Source organism: Prinia subflava, chromosome 14, assembly GCF_021018805.1.
Source record: "Prinia subflava isolate CZ2003 ecotype Zambia chromosome 14, Cam_Psub_1.2, whole genome shotgun sequence".
In the NCBI taxonomy this organism is placed as follows: domain Eukaryota; kingdom Metazoa; phylum Chordata; class Aves; order Passeriformes; family Cisticolidae; genus Prinia; species Prinia subflava.
In genome coordinates this window covers 8,765,897-8,782,557 of record NC_086260.1, presented here as the reverse complement: position 1 = coordinate 8,782,557, position 16,661 = coordinate 8,765,897, and the positions used below count along the sequence as shown (strand labels likewise).

At 39.9% G+C, this 16,661-nt stretch overlaps 1 protein-coding gene across 1 annotated transcript in view; it reads left to right on the top strand.

The window, feature by feature from the left end:
- Positions 1-16,661, top strand: part of PRKAR2A (protein kinase cAMP-dependent type II regulatory subunit alpha) — a 65,206-nt gene that overhangs the window by 39,702 nt on the left and 8,843 nt on the right. The window contains exons 3-7 of the mRNA XM_063411904.1: positions 5,620-5,672; positions 7,148-7,231; positions 8,341-8,447; positions 12,459-12,612; positions 15,590-15,691. Coding sequence (XP_063267974.1) covers positions 5,620-5,672; positions 7,148-7,231; positions 8,341-8,447; positions 12,459-12,612; positions 15,590-15,691 — 500 coding nt within the window. The remainder of the gene's footprint in view (positions 1-5,619; positions 5,673-7,147; positions 7,232-8,340; positions 8,448-12,458; positions 12,613-15,589; positions 15,692-16,661) is intronic.

Here is a 16,661-nt window from a genome sequence, read left to right as displayed (position 1 = left end):
ACCCGCTTGATTTATTTTCATTTTAACTTTAAATGACATTTGGAGCTGATTCAAGAACCAAAAATCCATTCTTTTCCTTTCTCCCTGAAATGAACAATTTCTAACTATTGCTCCACTGAAAATAATTGTACACTTGATTTGACATATATGGTCATGCAAGTGGTTGCATGTTTGAATATTCTGCTTTGGTGTTTGACACAGGTTTGATGGGTTGTTTTTTGCTCAAGTCCTGATTATTGTAAATCATGTCTCAGTTATGCCTCTATGAGAATTAAGAGTGAAGTCAGGAGGTGATACTGCTGTGGGCTGTCCTGCATCTGTAGATTGTCATGTGGCACATCAAGTGAAAGACCAGTCTTTTAGGACCCAAGATCCGAGTTTTGGACTGATGCAACAACGTTGGTTTTAACAAAAAATTTACCCTTGATTTCAGTCAGTTCTCACTGGGGAATTGAAGGCTGGTGTGGCTGATTTTCCTGCACATATTAACTGTTCTTTGGATTTCAGTGTTGCTTTTCTTTCCAACTGTCATAAATGTGAAAATGGTTCAGGTGGTGCAAATGGTTGCAGGTTCTGTTTCCCACTTGCTGGATTGAGGTATGATTCTGCCGTCTGCTTTGACATGGTGAGATCTTTCACTTGAGAAACAAAGTGGAATTTCTAAACCAAAAAGTTCTGAGCTAACCAGCAACAGAAGTGAGAGGAAACTTGAAGTTGTTTCCCAAGTGTGGAAAATCACATTTAGCTGTGCCAGCAAAGACCTGTGTGTAAGTGCTGTTCAGGCTTCCTAATTCATCTGACTGCATCGTTTGAAGTGCAGCTTGTCAGAGGGAATGACAAGCCCCTGGAAGTGGTCATCTTTCCAGCTGGCATAGTGCTCCCACAAGAGGCTATGCATCTGTCCCTTGAGAGACAGACTTAAAAAATGCTTGAAGCTTTGACAAGCTCAAATTCAAAGCTGCCTTAAACGTAGTTTGAGATTACTCATCTGAATAAATAACTGGAAAAGTGGTTCTACATGTACTGCTCTGAGTGGATTTTTGTTAATGGGTCTGATAAGCTCAATTGGAGGTGATGCATCCTCATAAGTAAGGAAGAGTGAATAGGATTTCACTCTGCAGTGCATAAAGTGAGATCCAAAATTGAAAAGAGAGTATGACAGGGCATCTATTTGCTACTTGTTTCAGTTGCAACAGGAATATTAATAATGCATTCACCTTACATAAAACACAGAACTTAAATTCCCTTCTTTTGTATGTGTTTGAAGATGTTCAGGCATCAGCCTCTTGGCTGTTCTGAAAAAAACAATGATCTCTCAGGGAAGGGAATGGTGTGCATTTCTCTTGGAGGCTGTATTAACTTGCCAGAGCTAAATGCTCAACAGTTATTTGCATACAGATTTATATAGAGTGCAAGGACTTTGATCTTGACATAACATGTATTTTGCAGAACAATAGTATCTTGAGAGTGATTAAAACTTGCATAAATAAAGGTGGTGTTTGTACTGGCAAACTTGTCTTGCTACTTCTTCTCTCCCCACCCCTTGCTTCCCCCTCACCCATCCACTGCTGATGTCATTGCTGCAGCTAGAGAGAGCTCGGTTGCTTTCAGATTCTGTCACCTGCATAACAAAGCAGCGATGGAGCTGTATCATTTCTGAGCCTTCAGAAGTGTTAACAGATGTTCTTGAAAGCCAAAGAAGGTGCAGCATGAGAGCTGCAGAAGCGAAGAGAGACTAAATGTAGATGGTGGGATAAAAGCCTGAATTTCTTTTTATCTCAAAGCTTCATAAAATTGAAAACTGTTTTTTATGTTCCAAAGCTATTTGAACTGTGTATGGGTGGATTTGGAAGGAAGCTTGGTCTGCATGGTGTGAGCTGATAGAGCTGTAGATGTGTCACACTGGTGTGTAACTTCCACTGATGGATTCTTGCTCAGCACTTGCTCAAGGGCAGAGTTGTGCTGAAAATCTCAGCTAGGCAAGGTGTGATTTCAGAAGTCATATCGAATTAAATGAAGATACTGGGGAGCTTTAGGTTGCACGTTAAGAAAACTTCTTCCCCTGAGGGTGGCAGAGCAGGTTAGCAGAGAAATGTGCGATCTTTGCGTGGAAGATTTCCAGGTCAGCCCCAAACTAGCCCTCAATTCCAAACAGCACCCCTTGGAGGGGTAGGTTGGACTGGAGGACCTTCAGAGAGGGATCCTTTCCAACTGCCATTTCAATGAGTCTGAAAAACAACATTTTCCAGGAGACTCTTGTGAGAACATGCTTGCCTTGGAGTGTCTGTTTTGTTGGGACACTTAAATAGTTAATATGTGAATTCAGTCAGGTGTCAAATAATGGGTCAAGGATGTTTTTACTCTGCCAAGATGAAAGATCAGATGGTTTTTTTTTAGGACTGACTGTACTGTAACACACAAATGAATAACCTTCAGGAGTCCTATAATTTCCTAGATTTCTGACAGGGATTGGCAGAGTTTAGGGCAGTTATGGAGGTCCTTTACAGCCAGAATAGCAAAACAACACGGATAGCATGAAATGTTTTGAAGGTAAAGCTGACATACAGGTCATATTTTCAATAGTACAGACTTCCTGAAGTGATCTACCAATTAAAAATAGTGGAAAGAAAAATTGGACATCGTACACCTTAAAACATGGGATTGGTTTGGTGTAATGTTGCTTTTTCTTTTCATTAGTCATGTTTTAAAGTATTTGGAAAATATTGTTGGTTGTTATGAGTAGGCTGAAAAGCTTTCTGTTGGCTTTCCAGCATATCACAATATTAATTAAGTTTGAGAATTTTGTGTCTCTCCCCTTTTTTAAGCATACCACAACAGATATGTTACATTGAGTATTACAGCTCTGTCTGCAAATAAATAGAGTCCTGTCAATCAGAACTGTCCAAAGTCAGTCAAAATGCCTGGCCTACTTTTCTCCATGGAAAAAAAAAATGAAAAAGAAATCGCAGCAGGAGCTTGAAGAATGAAAAGCATAATGGGAAGGCGTTCTATGTGACAGCATGGGAAGAAGTGGTATTTTGCCATGTTTTTATTGTATTTCTGTGGTGCCCATTCATGGGTCTTACAGAAGTGATTTCCATATGTAAGGGAAGGACACTAAGTCCTAGTCTGTATCCTTGGTGGGCTTTGGGAGCTGTTTTCACCCTTACTTGGGTGAGATGAAATAGGGGAAACCTATGTTTACAAACCTTAACCAAAGCCATTTCATACTGAAGTTGTAGATGACTGTGTTGCTTTGATGCATGTTTAAAGATAAGGTTTTGCTCTGATTCTCTAGTTTTAGCTGTGGTAATAAAACTTGTTTTCCCAAGGAAATCTTGAAGAGAATTTCCTGAATTCTAAAGCATTTTTAGCAATAGTTTCCCTGCAGCTGAGGTGGGAACAAAATGAAATTTGCAGCTTAATACTAAAAGTTGAATGATAGAGTAATATAGTGGTACAGTGATCTCTGAATTAATAGATGTGACTTGAACATGCTTATATACCAGATACTTTCAGAAATGTACAGAAGTGCATTTATAGTATGTAATATTGTGCTTAATAGAGTATTGGACTCCAGTTACTCATAAGATACACTGCTTGTAAAAAATGAAGAGAGTTAATTATCTCCAATTTCACCATACTGTTTAAACCATGGAGTCTTTCTTCTTAGTAACTGTTCCTTATTAGAAAATCCAAAGCTTTCACAATAGACTTTGATCTTTACTGTAAAATGGAAGGAGGAGGAAAGCTTTCACACCAAAATGCTAATAATGTTCTCTTTGTTAGTGCCTTTGTATTGCATATTAAGTGGACCAGCCTATCAGTCCAAGTTCTGTAGCTTTGTAGGCATCTACCTTCCCATAAACCAGTCATCTTTGGACTCTGGACTATACTTTTTTGTCAGATGGGGAAGAATGCTGTTTATCCTTTGTTGACTGTCTGCCCTAAATGTGGGTGGCTCTGCTAAACTCAAAGCATGTGTGTGGTAGGTGCACTGTCAGTACACTGTTTCTGTATAGTTAAACACGTTTATTGTATGAGCAATACTTACTCTCTAAATGCCTGATGTCTAATGATTATATGATTTACATTGTGGTTTCATAAGTGGAATGCTTGTTGTATTTGAGTCTCCTTTCTCTCTCCAGGAAAAAAAAGAATTAAAATTCAATTTCCTAGGAAAGACTTGCATCTTTTAGGTAGGGAGAAAATAAAAACAACAAATAAAAAAACCAAGACACGCAAAACGAAACAAATCTTTCCTAGTAAATTATGCTACAGTTTTGCATTTTTATAGTCCTGTTGAGTACACGATGACAGGGTCAATTGGCATGTGTGCATTTTCAAATTATTTACAAGTTGCTGAATTTTAGACTCTCTGGATTTTTATTTATACTTTCTCAGTCCATTCAGCAGTTAGATGCCATTGCAGTGAGCTTCTGGGCACTCTGCCAAGTCTTCACTATTGTCAGGATGCTGGATAAAGTACAAAGGAAAATGCTTGTCTATGTTTCCTTGTAAAATTTTATAAGTAATGTATAACCTCAGAAGTGAGACTGCCCTTATTAAAGTAAGAGCACAGTTAGGTGAAAACAGGACTGACTCTCACTTTCCTTGACTGTCTGTACAGGTGGTTGGGATGTGCAGATCACCTTGACAAGCAAGAACTGTTAATATCCAGGAATTAATAAGAAAATCTGAGCTAGAACTGTGGGCTTTTGGCGGCCAAAGTGTCTGTGCTTAGTATTGTAAAACTGTGTAATAGTGTAAATGTTAAGATAACTGAAGATGAGACTTTCTGAAGAATTAAAACTGAACAAAAAGGTTTGAAATTTCAGCAGCTCTGCATTATTGCCTCTCTTTCAGTAGGTATAATGAGATGTTTGGCAGAGCCTTGTCCTAGTGCACTGTAGTGTGTAGTTTTCCACAATTGTTCTCATCCATTTTAAAAAAAATCACTCTGTAAATTTTAGAGTTGTTTTTGTATCACCAGTTGACATTAATTTGGTTAAAATGTAGCAAGATAGAGGAACGTGGGGGATGGGACTAAATACTGTTTTTTCATAGACTGTACTATGGTGAAGCTGATTGTTAATTTCCCAGGTTAATTTTAATTTCTGTGAAAACATGATTTCTTTGTATCAAAAAACCTCCAAAAATATATATACTCACCTGCAAATCAGAGTCGAGATGGAGTGAGTGCCTCATCCTTGTGCTCCATTTTCTCAGTGTTTTGTTCTGTACTTTGCACTACAAAGAACAAAGCAGTGTAGCAGCAGTATTTTCCCCCTGCATTTTAGAGAAGATGCTTGTAAATGAATCTGAATGGAGATTGTTATGCTTTGATACCAGTTGAAAGGAAATCTGTGTCCATGCTTCAGTACTTGCTAGGCAAGATTATTTAATAAGTCACAGAGTTTTTACAGGAGAGTCTGAGAACAGCCTGCTGTGCCTACTCAGAGAACAGGCAGGATTTGAGCTTTGTCAATATAATGACAAAATGAAAAGTGATTTTGTTTTTCCTGTAGGAAAACAGAAGAAATGTATTTAAAGTAATTTGTTTGCTGTTCTGATGTAATTACTTCTTTTTACTTATTTCCTCTCTCTTTTTCTTCTAAGTTTGTGCTGAAGCTTTCAATCCAGATGAAGAGGAAGAAGATACAGAGCAAAGGGTAAGAGTGAGGGAATGACTCCATGCATGGTTCTCTCTAGAGACTGACAGGCAGATGTACATTGCCTTTTCTTACGACTTGTGCTTTTCATGCTGAGCGTGGTGTGGTGACACTGGCAAAGTGACATTGCTTCAAAATTGAGAGCCACTTTGTCTCATGGACTTTTTTAGTCACTACAGCTTTAATACAATTTTACTTCAAAGGATTCAAGAGTTGTACTTAAGTCTAACATCTTTAAAATTTAGGCTATTTTCCCTTCTTAATTCTCTTAAAGGCTTGTTGAGGCAATTCCTAGATCGTGGATGCTGTTGAGAAGAATTAGTTAAGCTTTACCACAGCTGTTTCTTCATGGGTGCTTAAAATTCCTCCCATGCTTTTTACTGTCGTTCTTGTCAGAGCAGTTCTGCCTGGGTAGGATAAATGCTTGGTTGAAATATTTTAAGTCTGCGGCCACCTGTTTTTTCTCTTGTTCTTGAAAGCTGGGAATTTCTAAGAATTGCAAATCCAGATACTGTAATTGTATTTCTTTAGAGGTGGGTTTTTGTGAGCAAATCTTGTAGTGTGGTTGGTGGGAATCAGTGTTTTCTCCCAGGACTTCTGGTGTTCCTTTCTGGATTCCATTGCAAGGATGCTTACACTTCTGCAATGAAAATCTAAGTCTTAAATAATTTCTCTTAAAAAAGAAGAGATACTTCATAAATATACTTCGTAAACAATTTTTATGTGCTATAAAAAGAAAAAATAACTACAAGTGTGTCTGGTTATTCAAATGTTTGTAAACTTGGACACATTTATTCCATCAAAAGTCTTAATTTTCTTGACTGATGATTCAATATTCTGTTTTCTTTTAAAACAAGAATCTGAGACCTGTTTAACTTTGGGGAATAACATGTTAGAAATGCCTGCTGAATATAACTGGTTTTTGGAATCTTTGTTATTCCAGAAATAAGAAATGTTAATGTGGTGCATCTCAGGTAATTAATTTTTAAATACATTTTCATAATTAGCCCCTAACAAAAAAAAATGCTTATTCTGTAACTTCTTCTTATTGGATGGGCTGAGACTCATATGTATCATATAGGATATAAACTGCCTGTGTGCCAACAGTAATTATACTGGGATTAATATAGCCAGAGTTTAGGAAGAAAACTCTTCACTGCTTCCTCTGTTTTGTATATTCAGGCTTTGACTGTGGCTATGGCTGTGTTAGAAGGGAAGGGAATGGAAAAGGCATCCTCTTCTTTTTTGCCTTTCTTCACTGTTATTTTTCATATATTAATTATCAGCATAATTTTCTTATGTAACTTTCTGTCTGGCACTGTATGTTTCTATAAATACTGTTTATGCAAACAACAAAAAGGACTGTATACTTTTGACACTTTCTTGTCTTCTGCTTTTTGATGCTGAAATGAAGGTTTAGTCTGTAATCATGTTTCTTTTTTGTCGTGACTGTTCTGTTATACTTTGTTTTAAAGGTAGTTCATCCAAAAACTGATGAACAGCGATGCAGACTGCAGGAAGCATGTAAAGATATCCTGCTCTTCAAAAACCTAGATCAGGTAATAGCATTTTAAGGAAATCTTAAATGGAGTTAATTTTTTGTTATATACAGTTAATATGATCTAAAAGTCCAGACACAGATTTTAAAGACAAGAAAATAGGATTCTGTTTAAAAGAGAAAGAATATTTTCAGGGTAGTCGTGCCAAGAGATACTGCAATGATAATTCCCAACTTCAGGAGCACAGTAAATATTTCAAGTGTATCAGCAGCATGAAGACTGGCTTGCGTGTTCGTGCAGTGTATTTTTAGAAACTCAGCTGTGATCTACATCTTCAACTTTGAACATCTGGTCATTGAAAATGCAACGAAAGTATATTGTTAATGGGCTTGGGAATAGCAAAGATGGTAAAGCAGGTCAGCATCAAGGCAAGGCATTTATATGGTGTCATCCTTATTGCTTTTCACAGTTTCCCTGGCTGTGCTGCTTGCAAAAAAAGGAAGTTTAGTTGTGGCTCAACAGGGAAATCCAGCTGGAGCCTGCTGTGCAGACCAGCATTATTCCATTTTCTGTGTGGGCTCCACATCTGTACCTGTCCTGCCTCACCTGGGGCTAGAATTGCAGCTGCTCTAGGACAACAGACTATCCAGGGAAATAAGTCTATGGAGAGTCTTGTTCAGTATAGTCCTGATCATGACTGGGGCTCTTAGATGGTGATAGTACAGATAATTTACTAATAGATCACAGTGCCATTTCTAGACATACATACAATGAAATACATGTACTGTTGGTATGAATTGATGTGTGTCCATTGCAGTGAAGCTGTGTCAGATTATACCAAACGTGTGTGTGTGCTTTGGCACTGAAATGATATGTGAAAATTGAACCATTTGGACATAAACTTGAGATAATGGCTCTTCGGTGCTGGAAGTCTGGTTATCTGTATTATTGAACTTCTGTTAATAAGCTGGAGTGAGCTGCTAGTGGAAGTCAACACATAATAATATGAGTATTACTTGTATTTTTGCACAGTGAATTGTACAAAAGTGTGGTGCATGTTCCAGTTCGCTATGCAGACCAAATGAAACGAACTCACCCTTGTCCAGCAGTACAGCTGAGGTGTGTTTTCTGAAGTTGTGTTCCCTTCCCACCCCCTGTTTGTTTTCTAGGAGCAGCTGTCTCAGGTCCTTGATGCCATGTTTGAGAGGAAGGTGAAACCTCAGGAACATGTGATTGACCAGGGTGATGATGGAGATAACTTCTATGTCGTTGAGCGGTAAGCAGCTGTGCCTGTGAAATGCAGAGGATGTTTCTTTTCAAATTCTTAGAAATGGCAGGGAATATTTACTGCAGGAAAGCTTTGGAAGGAAAATCATTTGTTCAGTTTAGTTTTTGTGCCTGTCAGCATAAGCACAGCTTAAACCCATAAAGCCATATTACATGTTGTCTCTAGACCAGGTTATTTTTTTCTTTCTGTCTGAAAAGGAAGGGGAAAAGCAGCCGAAGTAGCTCTGTGGTAAGGGGAAGGGGTAGGAGATTATTTTCAGGAGGGAGAATATAGGAAATTAAAACTTGGACTTCATTCAATTAGTTTTGATGACTGACTTCATAGAGAGATGTGTTGTTCTGCCTCTGTTAGTTGTGATTTGTATTTGCAGAGTTTAAGGTGCCATTTTGGAATTTCTTCCACCAAGCAAATTCACATTGTAATTTTGGGTGTATATTTTTATATATATTTTATGTATATTTTTATATATATTTTCACGTATATGTGTAACAGGCATATAATACATACATGTGTGCATGGACATTCTGAGTATCTTTTACCCTTTTGGAAAAAAACATGGCTAATGTCACTTTGAATAACTGTATCCAAAGAGTAATTAAGAACATGGATTTATTTCCTTCTGCAAAACTGTAATATTTCACAGAATATTACTGAGTGATTTATAAATGTCTGTTGGAACATGATCTTAGCAGACTGCTTTTTTGGTGCACTGTTACCTTGTTTATCACTGAAATAATGGCACCATTAATATTGTATGAAATGCTTTCAAAGTTCTTCAAGACAGGTTGTTGCCTTTTGAATTGTAAGAGAACTCCTAGGTTAGAAATGGTTTGTTTGAAATGATTCTTGTTCATTTTCAGGACATTCCACTTTCTGGTTAGTGAAATTACAGAACATAAGGCTGCGTCAGATATATTCCAACCATATGCTTGTACCCTGTCCTCTGCTGTACCAACCCTTTAGCCTAAACCAGTGCCCCATTTCTACGCTCTGTTACCTTCCTCAGCTGCTCTCCCTCAATCCAGTCCCGTGTCTTTGGCCAGGCTGGCCGAGTTCCTTCTCTCACCACATTCACCAGAGAGATCAAGCAGTTACAGATAAGAGTAGGGTGCTGCAGATCAGAACTTGTGGGAGCCCAAGCCACCAGCTCTGCAAATATGAGATCTGTGCAAAGCAGTGGTTCCTAATTTTGAGGAAACTTAAACTCAGTTTGGGAGCCTCTCAGAAATGTTAGATACCGTCAGCCTATCTTGATTTGTTTCTGTGCAAGGCTCTTACCCTGTTGGTTATTAAAAGCTCTCTGCTAGTGAGTTTTAACCTAAAATGAAGAAGTGAAATGGAAGCTTACCTTAGATATTCAGGTAAATGCTTTTATGGTCTCTGTTCTACCGAGGTAATGTTACTCCACAAGTTTTTTTCTGTCAAGAGATAGTTGTGTTGGAAGTTTTCAGGCTTTTAGGTTTTTGTTTGGTTTTATTCCTAAGTTAAAAGTATGTGGCAGAAAGGTTGTACAGTGAAGGATATTAAACTTGGTGTTGTCTAGTGACACCATGCAGCCTTTGCTGTGAACAGTAACTTGGCTCCAACTCTTTTCTTGGCTATTTGGTGATTAGGAATAACTTCTGCAGTTTGGAATTGTCAGTCCTTTCTCCCTTTCCAGTCTTCCTCCTCCTCCCACTCACTATTTTTTTCATGCAAAAGAAGAGCAGAATACTGGTCCCCATGGAAGACCCCAATATTTCCACTTGTTTGCAAATGCATGTTTGGAGGACTCTGGCTCTTTCATGAGTAGACATGTCTTGTTACTCCCAGGTAATTAATGCCTAAATATTCCTGAGGATTAGTTTCTTTCTGTCTAAATGAACAGTGTCTTTGTCTTCTGGCACAGGCCTTTTTTTCCTAAAGTCTTCTGCTTGCAACACTTCCTCACCAGGTGGCTCGTGTCCGAGTGTCTCGCCACGCACAGAGGGGCAGCAGGCAGGGGAGCTACAGCCTGAGGGTGCAGCAGGTGTTCAGTGCCCTCTGCATGGAGGGGGAGCTCAGAGGGATGTGTTGCATGGCTGAACATGGGATGCTCATCACTGCTGAGGAGGCACGTGCTGGGTCTGTGCTGATTGAGCAGCCATCACTCAGGAGGGGCAGCACTGGCCTCTGCTGCCTCTTGGCACAGACTGATCCACAGTCTGAGCTGCCCTCTTCTGCTTTTTTTTTTTTTTTTTTTTTTTTTTTTTTTTTTTTTTTTTTTTTTTTTTTTTTGGCCTGAGGGTTTTAAATTTTTTCACGTCAGTACTTTCCACTTAAGTCCTTGTGCTCGTAGAGATTACCATCTCAACAGTTACGCTTCGGTCTGTTTCTTATTCTTCTTATCTTGGAGGGCTTTAGCTCGTGGACTCTCTCACAGCTCAGCAACAGTTTTCTCAATAAAGCTGAGCCAAGGTCACCCAGTGTTGCATCACCAGTTTAGTCCTTGCGCCAAAGGCAGCTGAATGCTTGCCTGAAGGCTGTAGTTATTTGGAAATAAATGGCAGTACTAAGTGACTTTCAGGTTGAAGGATGGGAAGAAGCTGTTGTTGCTTTTGCTTACGGTGTTTGTATCTGGCTCTTCCAGATCAGAAAATAATTCTGAAGACTGTTGCCTCTGGTGCCTCTCAAAGAATCATTAAATAGATATCAAACATTACAAGAATTAGGGACACCTTCCATCAACACTAATCCTTTTCTAGTTTACTAGTTTACTTTTTTCTAGTTTTTTTCTAGTTTACTTTTAGTATGTTGCTGGTTTCTTACTCTCCTAGGTGTGAGTAAGCAGTAGAGAATAAGGTGTCTGGTGGGATTGTTCTGCAGTCTCATGTGCCTTCCTCCTCACTTAGTGCCATTCCTGGTCATTTATTTTCTTTTTTTCTTACATGCCTAATGATGCTGTGGGATTTAATACCATTTCTTCTCACAAAGATCTAAACTCGTCAGGAAAATTATACGTGTATTCAGCTGCTTAAAGACAGGAAGATGTTCCCTACCTGCCTTTCTCCTGGACATGATATATTTTGTGAAGTGTCTTAGGCCAGTGAGTAGTCCCTGAACAATCTCTTTTGCCATAGTTAAGAATTAATCAAGCCTATTCCAACTGTATTTTTAAATTATTCTTTAAATGACAGTCCTGAAGGTGTTACAGAGTTGTTCGACCTTCAAAGGGCTACCTTTCTGTGCACAGTTTTTGTTTTCATAGGCAGTTCCTGTGGTGCAGTTTGATGCAGATTTGTGTCTTGACTTCTGACGTGCTGTACTTGTACCTGCACTTCATCAGAGTAATCTTTTGATTCTTGGTAAATTCTGGAATACTGTTCTCTTAACTTGATTATAGTGTAGGAAGTGTGCCTCATGGAGAACAGGATATGGGAGACCTGTTGAATTTCAACAGGTTGGATATGAACAAAGTGCAAGGAGATTCCTGGTGGCTGGACATTTCTTCTTGATGTGTTCAGAGATCTTGGCTAGATACCAGCAGGTTTAGAGCATCTTGGGGTTGTGATATACACATACCCTGAAGCTGGAGTTGAGACAAACCCATAGTAGAGGTGAACAGTTGGATTGAGTGTGTCCCAAAGGTCCTGCAGCAATGCTGGCACTGAGAAAATTGGTAGAGATGGATCTGAGTCACTCTAAAGAGGCTTCTCTGGCTAACACACATGCTGTGAAATGTCACTTTTAAAGATGATGAAACTACTTCTCACCCTGGCCAGAACAGCAATGTCAAAATATTGTGCAGAGGAAACCAAGTAGATCCTGCCCATATCTATCAGGAGTGAAATGCTTTAGTAAGAGACAATTATTGTGAAAATAGTGTGGATAGAAGCAGCCAAGAACCAGGCAGTTGGAAAGCTCAAAAAGTTCCATCTCACACAGCAATAAAAGGACTATTTGTATAATAGCAAAAAGCTGTTTTCAAGATTTGTACTGGGATGTTGTCTAATAAAAAGTGTTTATTCTGTTGTTTTCCAGAGGACTGTATGATATTGTTGTAGCAAAAGACAACCAGTCTCGCTGTGTGGGCCGCTACGATAATCACGGCAGTTTTGGGGAACTGGCATTGATGTACAACACTCCTAGAGCTGCCACCATTGTTGCCACAACAGAAGGAGCCCTTTGGGGACTGGTAAGGAAAGGAAGTTGCTCTCATATGCAGGTTGCTCTCATAATATTTTAAGCAGGACCTCACCGTGTCCAGAGCTTCTCTTGATATGGCTCCTCTGCTCATTGGTATTTTATCAGGATCTGCTATCTCATCTCCTGGCATGACAGATCCATTGTGCAAATCTTTTTGGCTGACTTTCTGGAACAACTTGTCTGTAAAAATTATATCACTAGTTCTATCTGTCCCTTTATAATTTTGCTTTTACTGTAATTGTAGCTTTTTTTAGGGGGTGGGGGGAAAGCCTCCTGTTTTTTTTTTCATCCTGCAGGGGACAGTGGAGGCATTAAAGCACCATTTTGGGGGGAGGGGGAAACAATATCTAAATTGTTATTTTCAACTCACCTTCCTACCCTTTTTTCTCTTCAGGGAATGGAAATGTGTTAATTATCTTCTTGAGGATGTTAGTAATTTGAATAGGTCAGAAAACTGCCCAAAGCTTTGTTTTCCTTCACAATAAAATGTCGTTCTGTTACCTTGGAAGAGGTTCTTGGGTCAGCATGACCTACAAGATACCAAGCTAAATGATGGTGTTGCTTTGTCTCTAGCCCAGCAATACTGAATGTGAAGCTGTAGCCATTACTTTCCTTTTTTAGTTCTTTTCTCTGCACTTTCTGGATGGGATTATTTTCCCAGTGCTCTCTTACTCATCTGTGAGGGCTGGCATAATAAATGGATTGTGCGATCAACGGAGCCTTTGAAGCCACAGGAGTTGTGTGCTGTCTCTGTGCCCCGGGCTCCTCGGCAACTATCGCTGGGGCTTGGTCGTGTGTTGTGACCTTGATTGTGGGACTGATAAGCTGCTGCACATGGCTGTTTATGCAATCTCAGCACTTGCTGGGAGATCTGACTTCCCTTTTATTTGTGCGGTGAAAGAAAAGAGTTTGGTAAATCAACCAGGGAGTAATGTCAGAATCTCATTTCTGGAGGAAGACAGAACAAAGCAGCTAGCTACAAACTGAGCTCATTCATAAAAGGAAGAAAATGAGAAGATGATTCTTTGTTCCAGTTTGCCTTTGAAAATTTGGTTAATTTTGCATTTAGTTTTTCTGTGATTATATTCAATTAATTAGCAAGGTGTAGATGAACAGGGACCTCTTGCTAATCATGTGTCCTGAGAACATTTTATTAACTAAGGCTGCATTTTCCTCTCAAACTTCAGTTATTTCTCCCAGTTACTCTGTTTGCTGTTATATTTTATTGTACAATTTTGTCCCTGATGTAATTTAAACATATTTTTATTAGTATGCAGAAGTCATTGCTTAAGCTCTTTCGTTATCTGCCGTTTGGGAAGTGTGGATTAGTCCTGCTGCATTGCAGGCTTAGGCCAACAGAAATCTGGAAGGCTCAGGCACAAAGCACTTGTCACAGTGGGTCCCTTCTGGAGGAGGGAAATGTCCTCAGCTTTTGCTGCTGAATGTGTCTGGGGGAAACCTCACAATCACACACGCTGCCTTCACAGCTCAGCTTTTTTAAATTCAAATACTGCTGCTTCTCCTCCCTCACTGATACTCTCAAGCAGGTGAATTCTGAGTTTTTATGCTTTTACGATCCCACTCCAGTTTCTGTGTCTTTCTGCTTCTCCAAACACAAACACTTGAAGACACTTTTACCACTGAAGAATTCTTTTAAAAACAGAAAAATCCCTCTTGCTTTATGATCTCTTTTTCTCCTTTGGATAACAATAATACCATCCTGCCATTTATCTTCCTCATCCTTCAACTCTAATGTTCCATTGGTATCACCTCTGTTAGTCCTTGTAACAAGTATTTGTAACAGGCTGCATCCCTTAAAAGGTCCACTGAAAATACCTCTTCACCTCAAAACGTGGCTGCTTAGGTACCAGCTGATGGTTTTGGGAACCAGAGGAATGGCTCTCAGGATCTTTCTGCTAATTGTAGCCATTTTCTTTTTTTTACCATTTTCCTGACCAAATTTCTGTTGCTATCCTCTGACTTTGATTTTTACACTTGCGGCCGCACCTGCACAAGGGAAACTGCAGCCCTGGCTCTGTTGGCGGGTGCAAAGGGGGCAGACGCTAAGAGAAAGACGTTGTGGGCAGGTGCCCTTGCCCCGAGGGTGCCGGTGGGTGCCGGTGGGTGCCGGTGGGTGCCGGTGGGTGCCGGTGGGTGCCGGGATTTGCCGGTATCTGCCGGTGTTTGCCGGTGGCAGCCCCGCGCTGCGGGCCCGGAGCTCGCTGCCCCGCCGGCCCGGCCCGGCCCGGTGCCGCGCCCGCAGCGCCGCCCTGTGGCCGCGGGGTGCAGCGCGGGCGGGGCTGGCAGGGGATTTTGGGGGATTTTTAGGGGATTTTAGGGGATTTTGCCCCCGTTGCACCCAGCGGTTTTTCCTTGCGGGACACGCACACGGCTGGCAGGTGGGAAGTGATCCTTCCTGAAGCTGGCTCTTGGATCTGAGAAGGTAGAATGAACAGGCCTGCTGCTGCTTGATACTCAGTTCCTGACCTGTTTGAGACTGGTATAATTCTTCAGCTTTTGAAATATGTGACTCAAGTAGAGAAGAATCCAATTCAGACTTAGTTCTGCAGTTGCCTTAACAAGTGCTGGAAATGCCAGTTTTCACTGGCTTCAGCAGGAAGAGCAAAACTTCATTTAATGCAGAAACATGAAAGAAATACTAGCAAACAGGCAAACAAAATCCCCAAACTCAACCCAGAAAACCAGGGATAAGATAGAATAAAAATCGAATCCCCAAATGGTTGTCTGAGAAGGATCAGGTCTTACAGCTCCCTATTTTTTGTTATTGCCAGAAGCACGCTAACAGGAGCTGTTGCAGTCACCATTGTGGGATATGGTATCACTCTAGCAGCTGCTTTCTCAGCCCTGGCATTTGCTGTAAATACTCGTTCATGTTTGTCAGTTCTTTAAACAGGAAGCATTTCACTGAAGAGGAATAATGTATTTCTCTGTGCTGTTTCTTGCAGGATCGAGTGACGTTCAGAAGAATTATACTGAAAAACAACGCAAAGAAGAGGAAGACATATGAATTATTTATTGAGTCTGTGCCCCTTCTTAAATCCTTGGAGGTAAAACCTCTCAGAGACATCTACATCAAATTCTTGCATTAGCAGTAGCTCTATTCAGTGTTCCCTGCTAAATCAGAAATCTGTCATTTTTGCTTAGAACAAAATATTAAGTGCTGCTTTGGTATCACATATACTACACAAATTAATTTGCATTGCTGAAATAGTTTTGGGGTTTTTTTCCCCAGATCTTTTATTCACAGTAGTGATTTGCTGATTTTTATCTCAGTCTGATTTTTTAAAAGTTCTTTACACAAAAAAAACCCTTCAGAAAACAAAAAAAATCCTATATGTATTTCAGGGAACAGGTATGAAAATGCAGTTTGGTAGTCAGGGCTGTGGTTTCCTGTGAGGGTGTGATTTTGAAGTAAGGATACAGTCTCTGGAATATTTGGCCTTTATCAGCCAGGAATGGTTTTAAGTTTGAGACAAAGCTGTGGGCTGTGGTAGTCTTACTTTAAGCTTAACTTAATATTCAGGAGTTAAACTGCTAAAGGGAAGCACTTTGACGTGGGAACACAATGACACTGTCCTGTTGGGGTGTGTGGTGCCTGAATTTAGGAACAATGTGGAAATTGTCACTTCCGTTGATTCACCCTGTATTGTCAGAGGGCTTTTGGAACTGACCAGCCTGCTTTTGCATTAGTGTGTCTTTCCCTTAAACCATAATTTAACTTTTCTTATCATAAAAAAAAATATTTTCCAGCATCAATCTTTAGTATTGGAGCTCTTAATCCCTTTGGGAGAAGATTACAAAATTGCTAAGTATCATTCATTAGGTGTGAACAACAGGCTCTACTGTGTGTTATTCTGGACATACCCCTGTGGAAGGGGTAAATTACACAAGACCTTCTCTCTCAGTGCCTGGCTTAAACTGGTTCCATCAAGATGACTTTTTTTAAGCACAGAAATGAGTCAAATATTTAAAGATACAGAAAAATAACTCATTAGCACTGGATGGCTTTTTGCATGA